The following is a 26,417-nucleotide window of genomic DNA, read 5'->3' as shown; positions in this document are numbered from 1 at the left end:
TAAGCCTTACTTAGGATTAATAAATAAACTTTACTTGGTTTTCATAGAATCTCTACAGCGCAGAAGGAAGCCATTCGGCCCATCAAGGCTTCACCAACAATAATCCCACCCTGGTCCTATCCTCGTAACTCCACATATTTATCCTGCTAATCCCTGACATTAAGGGGCAATTTACCATGGCCAATCCATCCAACCCACCCACACGCCTTTGAACTGTGGGAGGAAACCCACACAGACACGGGGAGAACGTGCAAACTCTACACAGACACGCCGAGAATCAAACCCGGGCCCCTGGCGCTGTGAGGCGACAGTGCTAACCACTGTGCCACCATGCCACCCTTCTTGATTAGTACACATCCACAACTTTAAATATCCACTCCCTTCGCTACTGACACACAAGGCTCCTCCAGCAGCACCTTCCAAATACATTACCTCTACCACCTAGAAGGACAAGGACAGCAGACACCCAGGAACAACACTGTCTGGAGGATCCCCCTCCAAACCACTCACCATCCTGACTTGGAAATATATCAGCTGTCGCTGGACCAAAATCCCAGAACTCCCACCCTAACAGCACTGTGGGTGTACCTACACCAGATGGACTGCAGGAAGATGGCTGTCCATCACCTTCTCCAAGGCAGTTAGGGATGGGTAATAAATGCTGTTCTAGCCAGCGACACCTACAGCCCATAAAAATTTCTTTTAAACTTACGTATAAACAGATAAACACCCAGAAATGTTGGACTGGTCACCCCTGATGGTTGGAGCATCACAGTGTGACCTTCCCAGAGCTGGGTTTATGTCTATTGGGTGAATTTATCCCGATCTCATAAATCCTCCCATCAAAAACTGACACCATTCAGGAATTGATGAGAATATTGAGTTATTTATTATGACATTAAATCCAAGAGGGTGAAATGCAGACAATAAATCTCAGAGTCCCTGTAATTTGATGAGTGTCTGGTCATTTAAAAACAATTATTGGTTAAATCTCTTCACTCACCAATCTTGTCAGGCAGGAACTTCTCAAACAGGCTGCTATCCAGGTCTGGAAGCTGAACAACAGAATACAGATTATTACCCAACTCTTTAACATTGGAGTTCGACACTCTACAGAGAGCCCCCGACCCACCCTGCCACCCCCCTCCCGGACTGGGACCCCTCCCACCACTGTGGTGATTGTTTTGATTGTCCCTTCAAGGGCAACACAGCAGAAGAGAGTCCCCTGGCTTGAGGGGCCAATTGGACCTTAGCGTTGGTGATCGCCCCAGAGGTTGGTGCAGACTCGATGGGCCAAATGGCCTCCTTCTGCACTGTAGGGATTCTATGGATTCTATGAACTCACCAAGGCTCCTTTGACAGCACCTTCCAAAGCATCCAACACCATTAGGTGTTAGATACAATCTCAATTAATATGGCACAGACATAAAGGTAGTAAGGGTTAATGTTAAATATGTAAATAAATATTCCACATCATCAGTGACCTAAGATCACATTACACCAGAGCATGGGACGAGACAGTTCTACGTAGAGCCTCATATGAGTCTGTATTGTACGCACTTAGAACTGTATCATGTTCAATAAATGACAAACTTTACCAACAGTCTTGCCTCTAGACTAATCTGTAGACCCAGAACTGGCATATCGGAGGCCAAAGCAATGATAACCAATGGCTAAACACAGAGACAGGGAGCCAAGAGTCCAACAACTGGGAGAAGCAGCAAGAGAAGCAACTACAGGACATGGGCATCACAGGAAAATCTTCAGCTGAACTCCAGGAAGGTCTAAAGGAGAGAGAAGACCTGGGAAAAAATCCCACTTTTACCTGAGGTGAGAAGTGACAGAACTGGTGTTGCAGGTTAGATGAAGGGATGTAGGTGGGAAGGCAGGATTAGGATATTTAACTTGATGATCAGCCATGATCAAAATGAATGGTGCAGCAGGCTCGAAGGGCTGAATGGCCTACTCCAGCTTCTATTTTCTATGTTTCTATGTTTACCAGGTACAGAACAGCATCTGGACTGCAGAGAATTTGATTTGATTTGATTTATTATTGTCACATATATTAGTATGCAGTGAAAAGTATTGTTTCTTGCGTGCTGTACAAACAAAGCCTACCGTACGTAGAGAAGGAAAGGAGAGAGTGCAGAATGTAGTGTTACAGTCATCGCTAGAGTGTAGAGAAAGATCAACTTAGTGCAAGGTAGATCCATTCAAAAGTCTGATAGCAGCAGGGAAGAAGCTGTTCTTGAGTCGGCTGATATGTGATCTCAGCCTTTTGTATCTTTCTCTTGAAGGAAAAAGATAGAAGAGAGAATGTCCGGGGTGTGTGGGGTTTTTAATTATGCTGGCTGTTTTGCTGAGGTAGCGGGAAGTGTAGACAGAGCCAATGGATGGCAGGCTGGTTTGTGTGATGGATTGGGCTACATTCATGACCTTTGGTAGATCCTTGCGATCTTGGGCAGAGCAGGAAACATACCAAGCTGTGATACAACCAGAAAGAATGCTTTCAATGGTGTATCTGTAAGATATCTGCTACGACTCTCACCATCGTTGGTGAGAGTTGTAGTAGACAGGCCAAACTTTCTTCGTCTCCTGACTAGCAAGGAACAGGTCAATACCTTACTTTACCCCAGAGGCAAATGTGTGGGTGATGTCACGGTTAGGCAGGACATTGATGAATACACGGTGACTAATGAACAAGTTATCAAAACCTCTGGTACTTATTTCAGTCTTTGGAGAAACACTGTTATGGAAAGAGCAAAATTCATTCAGTGCATCTAAAGAGCAGGAGAGGGAACTAGATTCCTTTATTTGTGAGTTATATCAATTAGTTGAAAATTACGTTGACTTTCCATTAGCTGTTAAAGCCCAGTTCAAAAGAAGAGAAATCAGTGTAATTTTGTATGTGTCCCTCATTCAGAAACGTTCACTGTTGAGTGAAAAGCATCGACAACACTTAAAAGTCACAGGTAGATAGGATTTTGACCAATAAGGGAATTAAGGGTTATGGGGAGCAGGCGGGTAAGTGGAACTGAACCACTATCAGATCAGCCACGATCTTATTGAATGGCGGGGCAGGCTCGAGGGGCTGGATGGCCTCCTCCTGCTCCTATTTCTTACATTCTTATTCTTTGACAAAGATGACAAATGAAGAAACACAGCAAAATCAACAGAATTCAGGACAGAATTCCCAAAACTATTTGGAGGATCTGGAGAAGCTAAAAACAGTCGAGCACATCACATTAATAAAAAAACCCAGCTTGTTTGCTCCAATCCAAGGAAGGTTCCAGAGCCACATTAACAGAAAATGAGTCAACGCTGCCAGAGGGAATCATCAGTGGCACAGTGGGTTAGCACTGCTGCCTCACATCTCCAGGAACCCAGGTTCGATTCTCAGCTCGGGTCACTGCCTGTGTGGAGTTTGCACATTCTCCCCGTGTCTACGTGGGTTTCCCCTGGGTGCTCTGGTTTCCTCCCACAGTCCAAAGATGTGCAGGTTAGGTGGATTGGCCGTGCTAAATTGCCTCTTAGCGTCGGGGGACTAGCCAGGGTAAATGCATGGGGTTATGGGGATAGGTCTTGGGTGGGATTGTGGTTGGTGCAGATTCAATGGGCCAAATGGCCTCCTTCTGCATTGTAGGATCCTATAATCTTGCTGGTCTCTGAATTCTGCTCCCGTATAAGAACCCAGTCACTCGGTATGTATAGAGTCATAGAGGTTTACACAGCATGGAAACAGGCCCTTCAGCCCAACTTGTCCATGCTGTCTTTTTTTTAAACCCAGAAGCTAATCCCAATTGCCCGCATTTGGCCCATATCCCTCTATACCCATGTAACTATCCAAATGCTTTTTAAAAGACAAAATTGTACCTGCCTCTACTACTACCTCTGGCAGCTTGTTCCAGACACTCACCACCCTCTGTGTGAAAAAATTGCCCCTCTGGACACTATTGTATCTCTCCCCTCCCACCTTAAACCTATGGCCTCTAGTTTTAGACTCCCCTACCCTTGGGAAAAGATGTTGACTGTCTAGCTGATCTGTGCCCCTCATTATTTTATAGATCTCTATCTGTGTTGATCTCTCACAGTTAAACAAGCCAGTGGAAAGGAAAATTCACCCAATGAGATAAGAGTCTGGCAAAGCCAGCAATAGGTATAATTTTTGGAAAGTTGCATGCAAACAGTAGCTTCTGCCCACTGCTTTTAAATGAGGAATCCAAATTACTGACTACAGTTATCACCCAGTTCGGGAGGTACTGTTTCAATCTCCTTCCCTTTGAAATCATATCAGCTTTACAAATCTTTGAGAAAACACTGGCAGTTATTTGTGGGATTTGATGTCTGTCCAGATGAAATCCTGATCCACAAACCCGCCATACATGGGGTGGCACAGAGGTTAGCACTGCTGCTTCAGCGCCAGGGACCCGCGTTTGATTCCCAGCTTGGGTCACTGTGTGGAGTTTGCACATTCTCCCCATGTCTGTGTGGGCTTCCTCTGGGTGCTCCGGTTTCCTCCCACTGTCCAAAAGATAGAGTCGTAGAGGTTTATGACTCGATGTGTAGGTTAGGTTGATTGGCTGTGTAAAATTACATCTTAGCTTCAGGGGGATTAGTAGGGTAAACATGTGGTGTTAGGGGGATAAGGTGTGACTGTTGTGGGTGTAGACCCAATGGCCCGAATGGCCTCCTCTGCACTGTAGGGATTCTATGATTCTAGGAAACAAGAGTGAGAGGGGGAACACTGGAGAGAAATGGGGAAAAACCTTAAGAGTAAATTTGAGTTTTCAAAACCCATCTTGGAATTTGTGGGATACATGGTTCACATACCAGGCAACAGAGCAGATCCCCAAAAGGCTGAGGCAATGAAAGATGTTTTATAAGAACATAAGAAATAGGAGCAGGAGTCGGCCATCTAGCCTTTCGAGCCTGCCCCGCCATTCAATAAGATCATGGCTGATCTGAAGTGGATCAGTTCCACTTTCCTGCTTTCTCCCCATAACCCTTAATTCCCCTGTCTATCAGAAACCTATCTACCCGTGACTTAAATATATTCAGCGAGGTAGCCTCCACCACTTCAACGGGCAGAGAATTCCAGAGATTCACCAGCCTTTGAGTGAAGAAGTTCCTCCTCAACTCTGATCTAAACCGTCCCCCCCCACCTTACTTCGAGGCTGTGCCCTCTAGTCCTGCTATCCTTTCTAAGTGGGAAGAATCTCTCTACCGCTACCCTATCTAGCCCCTTCATTATCTTATACGTCTCTATAAGATCCCCCCTCATCCTTCTAAACTCCAACGAGTACATACCCAGTCTATTCAATCCCTCTTCACAGGCTAACCTCCTCATCTCCAGTATCAGCCTAGTAAACCTCCTCTGCACTCCCTCCAAGGCCAATATATCCTTGCGCAAGTGCGGCGACCAAAGCTGCACACAGTACTCCAGCTGCGGCCTCACCAGTGCCCTGTACAGTTGCAGCAAGACCTCCCTACTTTTATATTCTATCCCCCTCGCTATAAAGGCCAGCATCCCATTCGCCTTCTTGATCACCTGCTGCACCTGCAGACTGGGTTTTTGCCACCCACACAGCTCCAATGGTTCATGGGAGATGGTCACTCAAAGGGGGACGTTCCTCCCTAATCTGGCACTGATCAACAAACCACCATGACAATTGCTCAGACAAGACCAAGCATGGTATTGGGGAAAACATCAACAAATATCTTCCAGAGTGTCAAGAACACACTTATTTCACCGGGCATATTGGCACACTGTAGCCCAGGACTGTCCACAATAGTTAGCGTGGATGAAACCAAAAAGAGAAAACGCTGGAAAATCTCAGCAGGTCTGGCAGCATCTGTAAGGAGAGAAAAGAGCTGACGTTTCGAGTCCAGATGACCCTTGGTCAAAGCCAAAGGGCATAGAAAGTGGGAGATATTTATACTGCAGGGGGAGGGAATGAAAGATGGGTCACAGTCACAGAAACCAGGGGAAAGGCTGCTAATGGCAGCCCAGAGAGAGAACAGAGGGTGCGAATGGCCACACGGCAGAGAAGCTGAAATCAGAGGGTAAACAGATGAAGATGTGGAGGGAGGGGAGAGAAATGGGTGGGAGAGAAGTAAATTGGAGAAAAAGGTGGAGAAGGGAAGCAAAGGGGGAGAAAAGGTAAGGACAGAGGGAGAAAATAGGGGAAAGAGTTGAGGGGAAAAAAAATGAATAAAGGCAATAAAAATAGGAGAACAGTAAAAATGAAATGAAATGAAAACAAAGGAGTTGAGGTGGGGTAAAGCTAATCATAGAATCCCTACAGTGTAGAAGGAGGCCATTCAGCCCATTGAGTCTGTGCCACCTACAATCCCACCCAGGTCCTATTCCTGTAAACCCACTTATTAACCCTGCTAACATAGGGTCAATTTTAGCATAGCCAGTCAACCTAACCCGCATGTTTTTGGAGTGTGGGAGGAAACCCACACAGACACAGGGAGAATGTGGGAACTCCACACAGGCAGTTACCCAAGCCAGGAATTAAACTGGGGGTCCCCTGGCACTGTGAGGCAGCAGTGTTGACCACTGTGCCTCTGTGCCGCCCTAGAGACTGGAAGGCTGTAATGTGACTAGCCGGAAGATGAGATGCTGTTATAGTGGATGTGTCAGCGCCAGGAATAGGAGCAGAACTATTCAGATCGATGGAGCAACCAGTGTGTTATGTATCTGGGTCACTGACAGAGAGAAAAGACACGCTGTAATCAAAGAGGAAGCATTGGCAACCTCACGGTCGTGTGAGAGGTTCTCTGGCCAGATCATAAGCCTCCAGTCCACAGTCCAATCACTTTATTAAATACCAAAAGGTCCAGTAAAGTTGTCAGCGAGAATCCAGAGATTCCCACTGAGACACGAGATCGGATGCCACCACCGAATACTTAGAAGATGAGCAGAGAACAGCAGATGCGTTGTCACACAACAGGAATGTTGGCCGGAGCTGAACAGGACAACAATCTTGTCAAGGATGTGTAGTCAGCTCACTGGCTATAGAATCCCCATCAGCATCCAGGCCGAGGTGAAACCATATACAGGGAGGACAGAAAACCAGTGACCAATGTAGATGTGCGGGGGCAAGTTTTTTTACACAGAGGGTGGTGGGGGCCTGGAATGCGCTGGTTTTCGGAACTGAGGACACGATTACGAGGGATGGCGAAGGCATTCGTATCGTGCCTCTAGAGGTGAAATTCTTCAACCAGCGCAAGACAATCAAAAGTGAAAGCATTTGCCAAGAATGTTTTCATCAATCAAGGATGAAAATCAGAGGTTTGAAGAAGATCAGATACCATCGTAGTTCCGACCTTAACTGTGCCGACTAGTGATCTGGATGCATTATTCCCAAGAGCTGCCGACCAGCTTCCTGGAAACCAAAGTCTTGGGGTTCTGCGGGGGGAGGGGCGGGGAGACTTTGGTTGCAAAGAGCAAAGAACAAAGAAAATTACAGCACAGGAACAGGCCCTTCGGCCCTCCAAGCCTGCACCGACCATGCTGCCCGACTTAACTAAAACTCCCTACCCTTCCAGGGACCATATCCCTCTATTCCCGTCTCATTCATGTACTTGTCAAGATGCCCCTTAAAAGTCACTACCATATCCACTTCCACTACCTCCCCTGGCAATGATTTCCAAGCACCCACCACTCTCTCTGTGTAAAAAAATCTGCCTCGTACATCTCTTTTAAACCTTGCCTCTCGCACCATACACCTACGCCCCCTAGTAATTGACTCTTCCACCCTGGGAAAAAGCTCCTGACTATCCACTCTGTCCATGCCCCTTCATAATCTTGTAGACCTCTATCAGGTCTCCCCTCAACCTCCGTTGCTCCAGTGAGAACAATTTCTCCACCCTCTCCTCATAGCTAATGCCCTCCATACCAGGCAACATCCTGGTAAATCTTTTCTGTATGGCCTCCAAAGCCTCCACATCCTTCTGGTAGTGTGGTGACCAGAATTGAACACCAAGTGTGGCCTAGCGAAGGTTCTATAAAGCTGCATCACAATTTGCAAATTTTTAAACTCAGTACTCCGGCTGATGAAGGCAAGCATGCCTTATGCCTTCTTGACTACCTTTTCCACCTGCATTGCCACTTTCAGTGACCTGTGTACCTGTACACCAGATCCCTTTGCCTATCCATACTCCTAAGAATTCTACCATTTACTATATATTTCCATCTGTATTAGACCTTCCAGAATGCATTAACTCATATTTGTCCAGATTAAACTCCATCTGCCATCTCTCCACCCAAGTCTCCAACTAATCTATATCCTGCTGTATCCTCTGATGGTCCTCATTGCTATCTGCAAATCCACCAACCTTTGTGTTGTCTACAAACTTACTAATCAATCCAGTTACACTTTCCTCTAAATCATTTATATGTATTACAAACAGCAAAGGTCCCAGCACTGATCCCTGAGGAACACCACTTGTCACAGCCCTCCATTCAGAAACACACCCTTCCACACGCCCTTCCACCGCTACCCTCTGTCTTCTTTGACCAAACCAGTTTTGTCCACCTTGCCAGCTCACCTCTGATCCCATGCGACTTCACCTTCTGCACCAGTCTGCCATGAGGGACCTTGTCAAAGGCCTTACTGAAGTCCATGTAGACAACATCCACTGCCCTACCCTCATCAATCATCTTCGTCACTTCCTCGAAAAACCCGATCAAGTTCACGAGACACGATTTCCCCTTCACAAAACCATGTTGCCTCTCATGAATACATCCACTTATTTCCAAGTGGGAATAAATCCTGTCTCGAAGAATCCTCTCCAATAAGAACATGAGAACATAAGAAATAGGAACAGGAGTAGGCCATCTAGCCCTTCGAGCCTGCCCCGCCATTCAATAAGATCATGGCTGATCTGTCATGTCTCAGTTCCACATTCCCGCCCTCTCCCCATAACCCTTAATCCCCTCTCTCATCAAAAACCCATCAACCCGCATCTTAAAAATATTTAGCGAGGCAGCCTCCACCACTTCAACGGGCAGAGAATTCCAGAGATTCACCACCCTTTGAGTGAAGAAGTTCCTCCTCAACTCCGTTCTAAACTGCCCCCCCTTTATCTTGAGGCTATGCCCCCTAGTCCTACTATCCTTTCTGAGCGGGAAGAGTCTCTCCACCTCTATCCTATCCATCCCATTCATCATCTTATATGTCTCAATGAGATCTCCCCTCATTCTTCTAAACTCTAACGAGTACAAGCCTAATCTATTCAGCCTCTCCTCATAGCTCAACCCCCTCAACTCCGGCATCAGCCTAGCAAACCTCCTCTGCACTCCCTCCAAGGCCCAAATATCCTTGCGTAAGTACGGCGCCCAAAACTGCACACAGTACTCCAGCTGCAGCCTCACCAATGCCCTATACAGCTGCAGCAAGACCTCCCTACTTTTATATTCAATCCCCCTCGCAATGAAGGCCATCATCCCATTCGCCTTCCTGACCACCTGCTGCACCTGCAAGCTGGGTTTTTGCGACTCATGCACAAGGACCCCGAGGTCCCTCTGCACCGTCGCCTGCTGCAGTTTTTCTCCACGTAAGTAATAATCCTTCCTACCATTATTCCTACCAAAGTGGACCACCTCGCACTTGCCAACATTAAATTCCATTTGCCATTTCCTGGCCCATTCGCCCAGCCTATCTAGATCCTTCTGTAGACTCTCACCACCCTCCGCACAATTTGCCTTTCCACCAATTTTGGTGTCATCAGCAAATTTCGACACCATACACTTGGTTCCCTCCTCCAGATCATCTATATAGATGGTAAATAGCTGAGGCCCCAGCACCAACCCCTGGGGCACTCCACTAGTCACCATCCGCCAATCCGAATAGCACCCATTAACCCCCACTCTCTGTCTCCTATTTGACAACCAGTCCTCTATCCACGCTAACACCCTACCCCCAACTCCATGCCCCCGACCTTCTGTAATAACCTCTTGTGAGGTACCTTGTCAAACGCCTTCTGAAAATCCAGAAAGACCACATCCACCGGCTCTCCTCTATCCACTGCCCTAGACACATCCTCATAGAACTCCAGTAAATTTGTCAGACACGACTTCCCTTTAAGGAAACCGTGCTGTGTCTGCTCTATCAAGCAGTTCCCCTCAAGATGCCTCGATATTTCCTCCTTGATGACGGATTCTAACATTTTACCTACAACAGACGTTAAACTAACAGGCCTATAATTCCCCGCCTTTTGCCTGGCACCCTTCTTAAACAATGGCGTAACATTAGCCGTTTTCCAATCTTCCGGCACTTCCCCGGAATCCAGCGACGTCTGGAAAATAACCACCAAGGCATCCACTATCACCTCCGCCATTTCTTTCAGGACCCTCGGATGCATTCCATCCGGTCCTGGGGACTTGTCCACAATCAGCCCCTCCGGTCTGTCGTGCACCGCCTCTCTCGTAACAGTAATGTCATCGAGACCCTCCAGTCCTACCACCTTTCCATCGCTAACACCCAGCAAATTATTCACGTCCTCCTCCGTGAAGACCGAAACAAAAAAGTTATTCAAGGCCTCCAATAATTTAGAATATTTAGAAGTTCAACAGTGAAGTGAACATTCTGAAGTTCGGAAACGTTTACCATTTGAGTTAGAAACAATACGATGCAGCATAGAAGAATCTGGAATTTTAAAAAATGGACAAGAGGAAATGTGGTTACAGCCCCTCCCTCAAAGAACATGCAGAGTGATAGAGAGAGGGAAAGGGAGAGAGGGAAAGGGAGAGAGAGACAGGGAGAGAGGGAAAGGGAGAGAGGGAAAGGGAGAGAGGGACAGGGAGAGAGGGACAGGGAGAGAGGGAAAGGGAGAGAGAGAAAGGGAGAGAGAGAAAGGGAGAGAGGGACAGGGAGAGAGGGACAGGGAGAGAGGGACAGGGAGAGAGGGACAGGGAGAGAGGGACAGGGAGAGAGGGACAGGGAGAGAGGGACAGGGAGAGAGGGACAGGGAGAGAGGGACAGGGAGAGAGGGACAGGGAGAGAGGGAAAGGGAGAGAGGGACAGGGAGAGAGGGAAAGGGAGAGAGAGACAGGGAGAGAGGGAAAGGGAGAGAGGGAAAGGGAGAGAGGGACAGGGAGAGAGGGAAAGGGAGAGAGGGAAAGAGAGAGAGGGAAAGGGAGAGAGGGAAAGGGAGAGAGGGAAAGGGAGAGAGGGAAAGGGAGAGAGGGACAGGGAGAGAGGGACAGGGAGAGAGGGAAAGGGAGAGAGGGAAAGGGAGAGAGGGAAAGGGAGAGAGGGAAAGGGAGAGAGGGACAGGGAGAGAGGGAAAGGGAGAGAGGGACAGGGAGAGAGGGACAGGGAGAGAGGGAAAGGGAGAGAGGGAAAGGGAGAGAGGGAAAGGGAGAGAGAGAAAGGGAGAGAGAGAAAGGGAGAGAGGGAAAGGGAGAGAGGGACAGGGAGAGAGGGAAAGGGAGAGAGGGACAGGGAGAGAGGGACAGGGAGAGAGGGAAAGGGAGAGAGGGAAAGGGAGAGAGGGAAAGGGAGAGAGGGAAAGGGAGAGAGGGACAGGGAGAGAGGGAAAGGGAGAGAGGGAAAGGGAGAGAGGGAAAGGGAGAGAGGGAAAGGGAGAGAGGGAAAGGGAGAGAGGGAAAGGGAGAGAGGGAAAGGGAGAGAGGGAAAGGGAGAGAGGGACAGGGAGAGAGGGAAAGGGAGAGAGAGAAAGGGAGAGAGGGACAGGGAGAGAGGGAAAGGGAGAGAGAGAAAGGGAGAGAGGGACAGGGAGAGAGGGAAAGGGAGAGAGGGACAGGGAGAGAGGGAAAGGGAGAGAGGGAAAGGGAGAGAGAGAAAGGGAGAGAGGGAAAGGGAGAGAGGGACAGGGAGAGAGGGAAAGGGAGAGAGGGAAAGGGAGAGAGAGAAAGGGAGAGAGGGAAAGAAATATAGGCGAAGGGAGATGAGAGGTGGAAAGAAAGTGCAAAATTGGAGTATGTGAAAGAGAGAAAGGGAGAGAGAGAGAGACAGAGACAGCGAGAAAGAGAGAGAGAGAAAGAAAGACAGAGAAAGAGAGAGGGAGAGACTTGGACAGGAAACAAAAAATGTGCAGTCAGAAAAGAATGTCTGACGTCAAAGAGAGCAGATGATCGATCCTGAGCTGTGGAATAGGAGGAGGACAATGGAGAACAGTATAGGTTGACAAAGAGGAGTTACAGATACAAACAGGAGAGGAAGATTACACAATCATAGAATCCCTACAGTGCAGAAGAAGGCCTTTCGGCCCATCGAGTCTGTACCGACTCTCCGAAAGAGCATCTTACCCAGGCCCAGCCCCCACCCCACCCCATCCCTGTAATTCCGTGCATTTACCATGGATATTCCCCCCTACCTATAGATAGATCTTAGGACACTAAGGGGCAATTTAGCATGGTCAATCCACTTAACCCGCACATCTTTGGAGTGTGAGAGGAAACCGGAGCACCCGGAGGAAACCTCAGCAGACACGGGGAGAATGTGCAAACTTCACAGACACGGTCACCCGAGGCCAGAATCAAACCCGGGTCCCTGGCGCCGTGAGGCAGCAGTGCTCAGCACTGTGCCAACATGTGAGAAGGGAAGAACAGATAAAACTGGCAAAGTGACCAAAACAGGAGAGGCCAGACTGTTAAAAGATCAGGTATGTGACAGGATAAAGTTGCAAGGGAGAGAACTGTGTTCACAGCTACTTGTTGTTAAGCCTGAATGTGTGCGTGTTTATAGGGTGGAGGGGAAGGAGTGGGATGAGAAAGTATTGTGGAAAGTGTCCTTGCCACAATGTGTGGAGGAGAAGGTGGAGGAAGTTTTACTTGCGGCAACACTTTGTCTGAGTTGTATGTAAACAACGGGCTCTTTATCCCTGCCCAGATAGGACACTTCCCATTGTATCAGCCCAGGAAAACCACAGTTATCATTGGCTTTGAAACGAGTTTTTAGATACAACCTATGCCTCGGGAGAAAGTTACTCACAGTCCAACTTCAAGGAGTGAGAGAGACAGACAGACGGAGCAGGGAATGGGGAACTGAGAGAGACAGAGAGGGAATGGGGAGCTGAGAGAGACAGACAGACGGAGCAGGGAATGGGGAACTGAGAGAGACAGAGAGGGCAGGGAATGGGGAACTGAGAGAGACAGACAGAGCAGGGAATGGGGAACTGAGAGAGACAGAGAGGACAGGGAATGGGGAACTGAGACGGAGCAGGGAATGGGGAACTGAGAGAGACAGACAGGACAGGGAATGGGGAACTGAGAGAGACAGACAGAGCAGGGAATGGGGAACTGAGAGAGACAGACAGACAGAGCAGGGAATGGGGAGCTGAGAGAGACAGACAGACAGAGCAGGGAATGGGGAACTGAGACAGAGCAGGGAATGGGGAGCTGAGAGAGACAGACAGGACAGGGAATGGGGAGCTGAGAGAGACAGACAGAGCAGGGAATGGGGAACTGAGACGGAGCAGGGAATGGGGAACTGAGAGAGACAGACAGAGCAGGGAATGGGGAACTGAGAGAGACAGACAGAGCAGGGAATGGGGAACTGAGAGAGACAGACAGCCAGGGAATGGGGAACTGAGAGAGACAGACAGACAGCCAGGGAATGGGGAACTAAGAGAGGCAGACAGCCAGGGAATGGGGAGCTGAGAGTGTGTTGCAGACAGTGAAAGAAGCAGTGCAAAAAATTGCTAAGAAAATCAAATGAAGAGAAACAGGAAAGAAATTAAAATCAGGAATAAGTCAGAAGCTTGTAGAGAGGAGAGAGAGAAATGAGAGCAAGCAAGGACAATGTACAGAAAGTGCTGCATAGTTAAATGCAGGATAGAAACACAAGATACTTCTCCTGCACTGACCCACCCCCCTCTCCCCAGCACCCCTCCCCCCCACTGTACATTACCTATACCTTTTCTATTGGCTCCTCACTTTCCTGCATTCTGCCCCTTGATTTCTCGGTAGAGTTCACACTTCAGCCTATGTATGTCTCCATATACCACCACACTTCCATTCCTGACCGGGAATGCAAACAACTTGCTACGCTGCCTAAATCTGTCACACTAGTTTGGCAGACTTGTTGAGGAGTTCTCCTTACTGGGACAGGGCTGCCTGTAGCTTGATATACACACAGCAGAGCTTCACAGAGTACTCCACCATACGCTGCGCAGTCACTGAGAGATCAGGTTCAAATCGCAGTGTGAATGTTCAGGATTGCAAGAGGTTACTCTAATTGAGGGGTTCAAACGAGGCATGTTTAGGATAATGGATACCCCGCAGTGAGTTCCAGGTTGGAATTGAACTGAGGGGGTTCAGATGGTTTATGTGTAGAATAATGGACACCCGGGAGTGAGCTACAGACTGAAATGTAATTGAAATGTTTAGACGGTTTATAAATAGGAGTGTAGATAATGTTACAATCCCCAGAGTCTAGTAACCTCTTAAAAATAAATGCCCACAATGACTAGAGAAAGATGGGACAAGGTGTCCCTTATTTGAATTCAATGAAGAATTGGAATTAAAAGTCTAATTGTCGATTGCTGTAAAAACCCATCTGGTTCACTAATGGGAAGGAAATCTGCTGTTCTTACCCGGTCTGGCCTACATCTGACTCCAAAGCCACAGAACTGTGGTTGACTCTGGAATGCCCTTGGACATGGAGGGAAGTTAGGGATGGGCAGTAAAGGCTGGGCCCAGCCAATGATGCCCATATCCCGCAAAATAAATAAAACATTTACTGTAACAAATGACTAAAAGTAACATTGTTAAAGCATTATTTAGCAGGTAAAAGATATTTTGAATAAAAAGGTCAATTTCAGATCAATTAGGGTGGCACGGTGGCACAGTGGTTAGTGCTGCTGCCTCATGATGCCAGGGACCCAGGTTCAATTCCCGGCTCAGGTCACTGTCTGTGTGGAGCCTGCATGTTCTCCCCGTGTCTGCGTGGGTTTCCTCTGGATGCTCCGGTTTCCCCCCACAGTCCAAAGATGTGCGAGTTGGGTGGATTGGCCATGCTAAATTGCCCTTTAGTGCCAGGGGAACTAGCTAGAGTAAATGCATGGAGCTCTGTGGATAGGGCCTGGGTGGGACTGTGGCTGGTGCAGTTTCAATGGGCTGAATCGCCTCCTTCTGCACTGCAGGAATTCTATGATCATTTTAAGTAGTCCACTCAAGGTGCCTGGTGCGCTCACATAGTTACAAGCACTCTTACCTTCCACAAAAATGTGGCGTCATGTGCAATCTTACAGTCTTTCCAACTTGGCCTCAGTTTTGCATGATTTCTCACTTTCTATCCAATTATTTTGGACCCAGAGTTGCGTTCACCAACAACTGTATTCTCAATAAAGCCCCAAACATGGTTAGCACCAGCTCAGCATATGCCTATGAAGCCTCTCTCACTCAGGTCACGATGGTACAGCGTTCCCAGAAACTCCCTTCTCCAACACACTGACACAGTCTGGTGGGCGCTGGCATCACTTCAACAGCAGCAAAGGGTATTGTATAATCTAAAATCTCTCATCCTTCCTGCCTTCCGTGCTCTGTCCTTTCCAACGGGGGAGAGTTACAGAACAAAGAGATCTAGGGGTACAGGTTCATAGCTCCTTGGAAGTGGAGTCACGGGTGGACAGAGTGGTGAAGAAGGCATTCGGCATGCTTAGTTTCATTGGTCAGAACATTGAATACAGGAGTTGAGATCAAACCGTTCAATAAGATCACAGCTGATCTGTTTATGTTTCGAATTCCACATTCCCAACTACCCCCAAAAACCTCTGACACCTTCGCCTAATAAAATCTATCTACCTCCATCTCAAAACCATTCAGTGACCCTGCCTCCACTGCCTCCTGAGGAAAAGTGTTTCAAAGTTACACAACCCTCTGAGAGAAAAACATCCCCCTCGTCTCTCTTCTAAAAAGGCAACTCCTAATTTAAAAGCTGCGTCCCCTAGTTCTGGTCTCACCCACAAGAGGAAACATCCTTCCCACATCCACCTTACCAAAACGCTCAGGGTCTTACAAACTTCAATCAAGTTACCACCCTCCCGCTGCCCCCCACTCTTCTAAACTCCAGTGGAAGTGAGCCCAGTCTGTCTAACAATCACAATGGTTTTATTTGAGTTTTTATTCAAATTTCACCACCTGCTGTGGAGGGATTCGAACCTGGATCCCCAGAGCATTATACCAGTACACCTCAAGCCCTTTCTGCATTGGAGTCACACTCTGTCTGGTTTGACCAATTTGACACCTTGGCTATGTACAGATGCACATTGAGAAATATCTTCCAATTTTACAGTAAATGGTTTCTGTGTTTGTAGGTTTGCACATTTTGGAAACCTGTGAATCACTAACCATCCAAGGTAGTTACATAGGAGTGGCTTTCAATTTGTTTTATGCTGAGGCAGCTGCAAGATAAATTTGAGGACTGCATTTGGGCTTTATTATTTTGTTTTGATTTGATTTGTTTTATTATTGTCACATGCATTAGTATACAGTGAAAAGCATTGTTTGTTGCACGCTATGCAGACAAAGCATACCATTCATAGAGAAGGAAAGGAGAGAATGCAGAATATAATGTTACTGTCGTAGCTAAAGTGTAGAGAAGGATCAACTTAATGCGAGGTAGATCTGATGGCAGCAGGGAAGAAGCTGTTCTTGAGTCAGTTGGTATGTGACCTTAGACTTCTGTATCTTTTTCCCAACAGGAGAAGTTGGAAGAGCGAATGTCCAGGAAGCATGGAGTCCTTGATTATGTTGATTACTTTAGAAAGAGTCAATGGATGGGAGACTGGTTTGCATGATGGACTCGACTTCATTCACAACCCTTTGTAATTTTTTGCAGTCTTGGGCAGAGCAGGAGCCATACCAAACTGTGATTGAACGGGAATGAATGCTTTCTATGGTGCATCTGTAGAAGTTGGTGAGAGTCGTAACTGATGTGCCAAATTTCCTTCGTCTTCTGAGAAATTAGAGGAGTTGATGGGCTTTCTTAACGATAGTGTTGGTATGGGGGGCTAGGACATGATCTGGATGCTTAAAACCTTGAAGCTCTCAACCCTTTCTACTTCATCACCATTGCTGTAGACAAGGGCATGTTCTCCACTGCATTTCCTGAAGTCAATGACTATCTCCTTCATTTTGTTGACACTGAGGGAGAGATTATTGTCATCACACCAGTTTCACACCAGGCAGAAAGTAGTGTAAGAGTTAATCAGAAGTTCTTATAATAGCCTTCTTCCTTATCAGAAATGAGCGATACTGTTCCAAATATCTGATTTGATTCAATTTGATTTTATTATTGTCACATGTACTTACAGTGAAAAGTATTGTTTCTTGCGTGCTATACAGACAAAGCATACCATTCATAGAGAAGGAAACAAGAGAATGCAGAATGTAGTGTTACAGTCATAGCTAGGGTGTGGAGAAATACCAACTTAATGCAAGGTTGGTCCATTCAAAAGTCTGACAGCAGCAGAGAAGAAGTTGTTCTTGAGTCGGTTGATACGTGACCTCAGAATTTTGTATATTTTTCCCGACAGAAGATGCTGGAAGAGGAAATACCTGGGGCATGTGGGGTCTTTAATTATGCTGGCTGCTTTGCCGAGGCAGTGGGAAGAGTCAATAGATGGGAGGTTGGTTTCCAATATGCAATGTCCAAATATCCAATTTATGCAGAGAGTTAGTGAAGGAAAAATTTGTTTTGGTAAAGTAGCATTGTTGCTTATAATGACTATAAACATATTGTCTCTATTAAGAACTGCTCACTTAATGTTCAATAAATTAATCAGTTGCTTTATAGAGTAGTTGTGTGGTCTGAAAGAAAATTTATTCTGCTTTTCCGAAATCAACTTCACGCAGCGGCAAAATACTTAAGCAATTGATAATATTCTCCATTTGAACCTCAGGTTTCACTATCTTTACCCTCATATTGAACAGGTACATTCATCATCATTGGGGAATCGAGTTAAGGGAGTTACGAGTAAAGCTGACATATGTGCAGCTAAACCATCAGGCAAACCAGGTAAGGTGGAAGAATCTAGAGTCTAGCAAGATGTAACTAGAATTTCTGGCAGCCCATTCAAGCAGTTTCACAGAGACTCCAACCATCAGCAAGGCTCAAATATCTGGGTGACTTTGCTTAATTGAACCCATGTTGAAACAACTGAGGCGATGGTGGTGTAATGGTAATGTCACTCAGCTGGTAGTCCAGAGGCTCGGGCTATTGTTCTGGGGACACATTTTCAAATCCCAGCATGGCCTGTGTCTGCGTGGGTTCCATCTGGGTGCTCCGGTTTCCTCCCACAAGCTGTGATGTGTGGGTTAGGTGGATTGGCCGTGCTAAGTTGCCTCTTTGTGTCAGGGCGACAAGCTAGTATAAATGCATGGGGTTATGGGGATAGAGCCTGGATGGGATTGTCATCAGTGCAGACCTGATGGGCTGAACGGTCTTCTTCTGAACTGTAGGGGCTCTATGATCCTAAGTAGGTTTACGTTAACACTGCAATGAAATTATTGTGAAAATCCCCTAGTCGCCACACATCAGCACCTGTTCAGATACACTGAGGGAGAATTTAGCACGGCCAATGCGCCTAACCAGCATGTCTTTTGGACTGTGGGAGGAAACCGGAGCACCCGGAGGAAATCCACGCAGACATGGGGAGAACGTGCAGACTCCACACAGACAGTGGCCCAAGCCAGGAATCGAACCCGGGTCCCTGGCGCTGTGAGTCATCCAAAGAATGGCAACTCTCACCAATACAGCAGTCTTGTCAGTGCTGTTCTGGAGTATTCAACCGGATTGTATGGAGGTGAAGTTTTAAAAAAAATTATCCCTGATGAAAGATTTATTCTCAAAAATATAAGCATTTGTAACGTGTTAATTAAAAAATGTCGGCTGTAAATCAAATGATGACATTTGTTATTGTACTGCACCTGCTGTAAGATGTAATAGTAATACTCCAAACATTGAAATGAATTGCAAGGTCCAAGTTATATATAGTTCAGAGGGGGATGGTGGGGAGAGGGGTGGACGCTGCTAAATATAGCAGTACTGGCCTGGTAAGCATGCTGAACATGTTGGCCAATATTGACTAGATCATTATCTCATCCACGTGAGTTGAACATCAGCATTGTACAGTCATTGCTCATCACATTGATTCAGATTCATATATCCTCAGCCCAGTTTGCTTTGGGCATTATAGATCAAGACTATTTTTTTAACATCCTGCAAGAACATGTTATGTATTAGTGGCAACAGGAAGTTCCTTTCTATTTGATTTGATTTATTATTGTCACATGTATTAACATACAGTGAAAGGTATTGTTACTTGCACGCTATGCAGACAAAACATACCATTCATAGAGAAGGAAAGGAGAGAGTGTAGAATGTAGTGTTACAGTCATAGTGACGGTGTAGAGAAAGATCAACTTAATGCGAGGTAAGTCCATTCAAAAGTCTGACAGCAGCAGGGAAGAAGCTATTCTTGAGTCGGTTGGTACGTGTCCTCAGGCTTTTGTATCTTTTTCCCCGAAGGAAGAAGGTGGGAGAGAGAATGTGCGTGAGATTCTTAATTATGGTGGTGGCTTTCCTGAGACAGTGGGAAGTGTAGTCAGAGTCAACGGATGGGAGGCTGGTTTGCGTGATGGATTGGGCTACATTCTCGACCTTTTGTAGTTTCTTATGGTCTTGGACAGAGCAGGAGCCCATACCAAGCTGTGATACAACCAGAAAGAATGCTTTCTATGGTGCATCTGTAAACGTTGGTGAGAGTCGTAGTTGACATGCCAAATTTCCTTAATCTTCTGAGAAAATAGAGGCATTGGTGGGCTTTCTTAACTAGAGTGTCGGCATGGGGGGACCAGGACAGGTTGTTGGTGATCTGGACAGCTAAAAACTTGAAGCTTTCAACGCTTTCTACTTCATCCCCATTGATGTAGACAGGGGCATGTTCTCCTTTACGCTTCCTGAAGTCGATGACAATCTCCTTCGTAGTAATTGATGTTAATGTAGTAGTAATATCACCAGGCAATGGCCCAGAGGTATCATTGCTTGACTATTCATCCAGAAACTGAGCTAAAGTTCTGGGGACCCGGGTTCGAATCCTGCTACAGCAGATAATGGAATTTGAATTCAAATTAAGAATCTACTGATGACCATGAACCATTGTCGATTGTCGGAAAAACCCATCCAGTTCACTAATGTTCTTTAGGGAAGGAAATCTCCTGTCCTTACTTGGTCTGGCCTACATGTGACTCCAGAGCCACAACAATGTGGTTGACTCTCAACTGTCCTCGGGCAACAAATGCTGGCCAGGCAGCGATGCCCATGTCCCATGAACGAATAATAAAAATATCCTGAGGCGCTTCATGGGAGAATATTTACATAACGTCTTTAATTAAATGCAATGTCCCAATGTCACAGGAGCACCATCCACATACCTGCCCCGCTCACCATAATCCTCAATTCCTTTACTGTTCGAAAATTTATCTATCCTTGCCTTAAAAACATGCAGTGAGATAGCCTCAACTGCTTCACTGGGCAGGGAATTCCACAGATTCATAACCCTTTCGGTGTGGCAGGAAACTGGATCACCTGGAGGAAACCCACGCAGGCACTGGGAGAATGTCCAAACTCCACACAGACAGTGACCCAAGCCATGAATCAAACACGGGTCCCCAGAGCTGAGGCAGCAGTGCTAACCACTGTGCCACCGTGCTGCCCCACAAGGGACACATTTTGATTGTTAAGAGATGACAAATGGTGGCTACAAGGAAATGATATTGAAGTGTGGGTTTGTCAGAATAACAAAAGATTGGCCTTTATTGTAAGGAGGCTGAAATAAAAATGGGGAGGTACTGATGCTTTAGGTGCAGAAAGCCTTGGTCAGATCCCCTCTGAAGGGCACTATCCCCAAGGTAGAATATATTGATGTTGGAAACAGTACAGCACAGATTACTTAGAATAGTAGAACTTAAACGGTTAAATAATGACGCTGGATTGAATAAACCTGGTCTGTATTCAAATGGGTTTATAAGATCAAGGGGCGATCTAAGAGATTTAAAATCACAAGATGACCATCTCAAAGACAGGACTCTTGGTTCCATTCCCTTTTCCATTTTAATTTGTAATTAATTTTCTTTTTCAGCCCGCTTGATCCACACTTTCACTAACGTCTTATCGTCTAAACGCTATCCAAGGCTTGTCGATTTTGTGCTTCTGCAAGTTCCACCCAGAATCCAAGCTAACTCGACTTGCCTTATCACCTATACGCTTCAATCTCCTTTTGCTTAATAGATAGGGCAGCACAGTGACACAGTGGATGGCACTGCTGCTTCACAGCGCCAGGGATCTGGCTTTGATTCCCGGTTTGGGTAGATGTCTGTGCGGAGTCTGCATGGGTTTTCTCCGGGTGGTCCGGCTTCCTTCCACAGTCTGAAAGATATACTGATGAGGTGCATTGGCCATGCTAAATTCTCCGTGTACCCGAACTGGAGCCAGAGCGTGACGACTATGGGGCACTGCAGTGTTAATGTAAGCTGACTTGCGACTAATAAATAAGATGCACAACTGCAGTGGTACTGGAAACAAATAAACAAAAATATAGAACATTAATTGCAAGATATCTTTATTTGGATTCTTAAAATTATTGCTCAGCTCCAAACTGCAGTCCTCGACAGTTCCTGCATTGTTTATAGAAACTGATCTTGACCAGGTCTGCAGAGGCATTAGGGAAATAGGTAAACATAGTGACAGTAGACAAATAACAGAATACACATAGTTCTGCTAGTAATTCTCATTAAAAAATATCTGTTCCTCACAAAACAGATTTTAGATTATAAAATTGCTTCTCAGTAAACATGTATCACAGTTTGAGAAAGGCATCCATTCTCTTTGCTTTTCCCAGAACGCTGGCCCCTGGGGGACAGAGCCCTCCGCCTGAGCTGGATTCAGTGCACCAGGGGAGAAACAGAACTCATGGTGGAAAAGCCAAAGGCTGAATACTTGCAAGAATTCATGGGCCCTGCCAGTCTTGTAAACAATTCCTTACACAATTGGGTTAAATCAGGAGATACGCAGCCCCTTGTGGGATTTCTTACACAGTCCTTCTCAGGAGACAAGACCCTGGACAAGCAACAAGTAGTATAGGCTGCATACAATTTGAAGCAGCCATATATATATATGTACATACAAATGGATTCTAAGTTATATTACTGGGATTAATAGGCTTACTCCAATGCAACTTCTCACTATTGGTTTAGTAATCTATGACTTTAACTGATATGTTCTTGAAAGCAAATTATTTATTGGAATTATTGCCAGAAATACAATTTTGCCCATTACCTTAAGGGCAGAGAGGGAAATATTAGTTGGGGGAAATCGTGAACTGCTCTTGCAACAATAGGTTTACCATTATTAAAACAAAGTGTATTGGAAATCCCACAGGGAAGCCATCATCTTTCAGTTATCATTTCAAGGCGGTCAGAGTTATTTTCCTTCCTAATTCACAGCAAACTTGTAAACATGTCAAAATTGGTGAATGCACAAGATAATTTAAGAAGATCAAAAGCTTTTTGAAAAACCTTTTTCACACATCAAAAGACAAGGGTAGAAATTAGCCCGAGAAACTCATGGTTGTGATCTTTTGACATATTATTTTAAAAAGAATGTATACTTTTATCATCAGGGAACTGAAATGTGGAGACTGCCGCCTTGTGGCGATTGCTATCCTTACTGGAGGTGTTCAGCAGTTACGGGGCAAGTGCAATAGGAAACTCCACTGCTTGGCGCTGCCTGAGTGCTCAGTACAATCCATCACCCGCTAAGCTGTTAAACAACATCAGGTGAGCTAGACACAAGTTAACCCTTTCTCACTGGAGTTTCAGCAATTCCTGTAGCTAGGAAAGGGTTGAAGATGGATGCTATGCTCTCTCATAGGGAACTCCAAGATCGCCCAAAAAATTTGAAGGTCTCAAAAAAAAAAGACCAAAAATGTTTCCCTTCTATAACCCACGTGAATTTTTGAGGGATGACAAGCAGGAGAGATTAAAGTGGACATGAAGCATTCAACTAGTCATCTACAAAGTCACAAAAAATGTGCACCAGAAAGCTAAAGAAGGCAACTCCACTCCATAAGGCTCATTTCATTCATACTCATTGCACAGTTCAAGTTGTTCAGCCAGTTTATCCACCCGCCACCTCTTCTACTTTCATTCAAGGCACTTGTATTTGCAGAAGTTTAACAACATGTTAAAGGCCTCTTCCTTTGATGCAATCTCCCAACTTCTTGGCAACTTGGAAGCAGTGCAAGCCTTGTTCATTGGGTGCCAATTCTGTCTGTTTCAATTCAATATCCAATTCAACAAACACGCACACAGCTAAATTATTGGGGAAATGGCAAATCAAGCCTGAGCACTTCTATGTGGAGTTGAAAAATATCAGGTGGTTAGCTTCAAGCTTCTGCCTCCCTTTGTTGCGATTCAGTTAGGCTGCCTACACAATCTAAGATCAGCCAGTACAGCTTCAATGTTGATTCTATCCCTCTCATCCCCAAACAAAAACAATGAGGTGGATTAGCAGTGGGGTATGCCCACAAGTTTGCAACAATCGTATCAAGGTGGTAAGTAGAGTGGAAGCTCTTCCTCAAGAGGTGGGAAGAGAAAGAGGGGTTGGTCACTGGACTGCCTGGAACAGTTCTGAGGATTATCTGGGGAAGGTACACAGAAATTTGATGAAGGAGATGGAGACTTGAAATAACAATCTCCGCAAAATGAACATCCACATCAGAGTGCGCAACTTCTATGGTGGCAAGGTGAGGAATCCTGCATCAGTAACACTGCACTGTGGATCAGCCTCTCAGTAACAACAATGCATAGATCTGGATCAGGACTTCATCAGAACTACTGATGCTCTGACCTAAAGGCTAGCTTGTCTCAATTTTACCACAGCCTCGAACAGGTCTGGATGCTTACCAGTGGGTACCAGACAATTACCCATTAGTTCTCATCCATGGAAGAGCTTGAATGATCTGTTACCTCTACTTAGAAGACACTGCATCTGTAAAGACTGGCCCCACCTATACTCAATAGTCAAGTCTAAATATTGCAGAGATTTACTAAATTGTTTATGTATTTTCTTTTGAGAGCTGAACTCTCAACCAATATTCTGCAGTAATCTTGTAACATGGCTTCAAAGGCAATTTCAAACTATAAGACATAACATTTGGCCTCAGAGACATCATTATATAAAGAATGCTAATCTTTAATCTAACAAGGTACTCACTGTGTCAGTGATGAGTACAGTAGTGAACATTCTCTCAGCTCAATACAGCCAAGGAATGAATGAAGGAGTAAATAACTTAGTGAAACAATGCACCAGGTCTCAACAATAAATTAAAACATTAATAGATCAAAATTAGGGAGATAATATGCACTTTTCACATCATACATGTTCCTGCAGGCCCAAGCCACTGTTTAAAACATCTTTGTGGGGTACTGATTGGCAGATAAAAAATTCTCACACCAACTGTAAAGTCATTCACCATACTATAAAAATTGTTCGCTATGGAGAGACAGTAATGGTGTCCATCTGAAATTTGTAGCCCAGGGTTTTTTGCATGAAGACTCTTGGACATCAGTCAAATGCTGCCAAGTGGAAAGCTGATAACAGTTCTGCATTATAATTAATTTGGCAGTTCAGTAAGGGTTAGGATTGTTTAGATGCAAAGTGCACATTTTACAATCTGGTGGATGACTGCTGTAACAAAAGGACTTAAATCAAAGCGGCTTTGTGCTGAACAAACACACGGCCCTGTGATTGGCAAGAGGTCAATTCCCCTGCTTCCCCCACCACCCCACTCCCCCAAACCCCCCCATCTCTTCCTCAGCTGAGGTAGACGTATGAATCTGACAGATCAAGCTGTCGACAATCAGCTGCAAGTTTCACTTCCAGAAGTATTGGCTGGACGACGGGGAACACTCCATGAGCCAGCTGTGGTAGCAGCTGGTCTGTTAGCCATCAGGACGACTGCTGGACCTCTACTGCTTGCGGTGGAGTAAGACTGGGCTGTTGATTCACAGTTATTTTCTTTTTTGGCACCATTTCCCGACTGCAAATAAAACAAAACAGGTCCCTTATGAACAGGCTGTTTAGTTCTGCCTCTCTGCCACCCCTGCAGCTTTAATTATTAGAGAGGAGGATACTGCAAGAACCCACAATCAAAGCAGTTTGTTCTCTACAAAGCAGCCACCCCTCAGTTCCTGTTCTGTTTGCACATTTCCATCAAGGTTTTCAAGTAAACTTCTCAGTATACATCAGTAAAGTGGCAGTTTTACCTAATGCGGTTTAAACAAATCAAAATACATTTCTCTCTTTAGCTACAGTTTGGATTCTGTAACTTTCTTGCATGATTCAGGATCAGTGAGCTAAAATCTCCCTGATGGAGACTCTGAGGACAACTTATTTAGGCTGGCAGACTAATGCAGCATAGAGTGCCAGCTAGACTGTGGCTCCATCCACCTTCTTCTCCAGACACAAAAACTCCAGGATGTTGGGCCAGGTACAGGAAGGTGAGATTAGAAAGGGCACCTGGCTGTCTTTGGGCTGGCATGGACAAGATGGGCCAAATAGCTGCCTCCTGTGCTATAGCTTTTCAATGGTGTTCCTTCAAGCTAGGAAGGGGCTTTCTGCAAGTTTCCTAGCCAGTATTTATGAACAATTACTTTAATGTAATGAAATGTCTTACGAGTGTCATAATGTCAAAATGTAATATCAAGTCACTCAAGGTAATATTAGAGCAGATGTCTTGAACAATGAAGTGGGGTTTAAAGGAGAGAGGGAAGTGGGGCAGAGACATTCAAGGAGGGAATTCTAGAGTCTACTGCCTAAGCAGCCAAAGGCAGAGGTGGAAATGACAAAGCAATTAAAATTGTTCAACCATCACCACCAAAACACATGATCTGGTCATTTGCCTCACTGCTGCTTTTGGAGCTTGCTATATGGAAATTGGCTGCTTTTCCTATATGACAATAGTGACTATTCTTCAGAATGTTTGTACTGGAATGTCCAGAGGCCTTGAACAAAAAATGAAATTCCTTTCCTTTATGAGAACTGTCCTAAAACAAATGGATTAAAATATTAGAGGCAATCCGTGCTTGAATAGGTTTGCCTCATAACCTTTAATATGCTCAAAAGAGGGGGGTCAGGTATTATCTGAAGCTTTTAAGTTTTTAAAAAAAGTTTTATTTTTTAGTGTGACAAGCAGGCTTACAATAACACTGCAATGAAATTATTGCGAAAATACCCTAGTCGCCACACTCCGGCGTCTGTTCGGGTACACTGGGGGAGAATTTAACATGGCCAATACATTGAACCAGCGCATCTTTCAGATTATGGAAGAAAACTGAAGCGTCCAGAGGAAACCCATGCAAACACGGGGAGAACATG

General features: G+C 45.6%; 2 protein-coding genes across 7 annotated transcripts in view; both read right to left on the bottom strand.

The window, feature by feature from the left end:
- The window catches only part of LOC145350324 (5'-AMP-activated protein kinase subunit gamma-1-like), a 42,188-nt gene extending 28,200 nt beyond the window's left edge, over nt 1–13,988 (bottom strand). For 4 of the 5 annotated variants that reach the window (XM_080199542.1, XM_080199543.1, XM_080199541.1 and 1 more), the window contains exons 1-2: nt 13,893–13,988; nt 1,004–1,055 (exon numbers count right to left, since the gene is read on the bottom strand). In XM_080199542.1, the coding sequence (XP_080055668.1) occupies nt 1,004–1,055; nt 13,893–13,922 (82 nt within the window). In that variant the 5' untranslated portion in view covers nt 13,923–13,988. The remainder of the gene's footprint in view (nt 1–1,003; nt 1,056–13,892) is intronic. The other variant, XM_080199545.1, reaches the window with a different exon arrangement.
- A 10,859-nt stretch (nt 13,989–24,847) lies between these two features.
- Nucleotides 24,848–26,417, bottom strand: part of ttll4 (tubulin tyrosine ligase-like family, member 4) — an 80,896-nt gene continuing 79,326 nt past the window's right edge. For both annotated transcript variants that reach the window (XM_080199537.1, XM_080199538.1), the window contains exon 19: nt 24,848–25,080. In XM_080199537.1, coding sequence (XP_080055663.1) covers nt 24,990–25,080 — 91 coding nt within the window. In that variant the 3' untranslated portion in view covers nt 24,848–24,989. The remainder of the gene's footprint in view (nt 25,081–26,417) is intronic.

This window comes from Carcharhinus amblyrhynchos, chromosome 11, assembly GCF_965287045.1.
Source record: "Carcharhinus amblyrhynchos chromosome 11, sCarAmb.v2.hapA, whole genome shotgun sequence".
Lineage (NCBI taxonomy): Eukaryota > Metazoa > Chordata > Chondrichthyes > Carcharhiniformes > Carcharhinidae > Carcharhinus > Carcharhinus amblyrhynchos.
The sequence above is the reverse complement of the archived record's forward strand: the minus strand, read 5'-3'. Positions and strand labels throughout refer to the sequence as shown.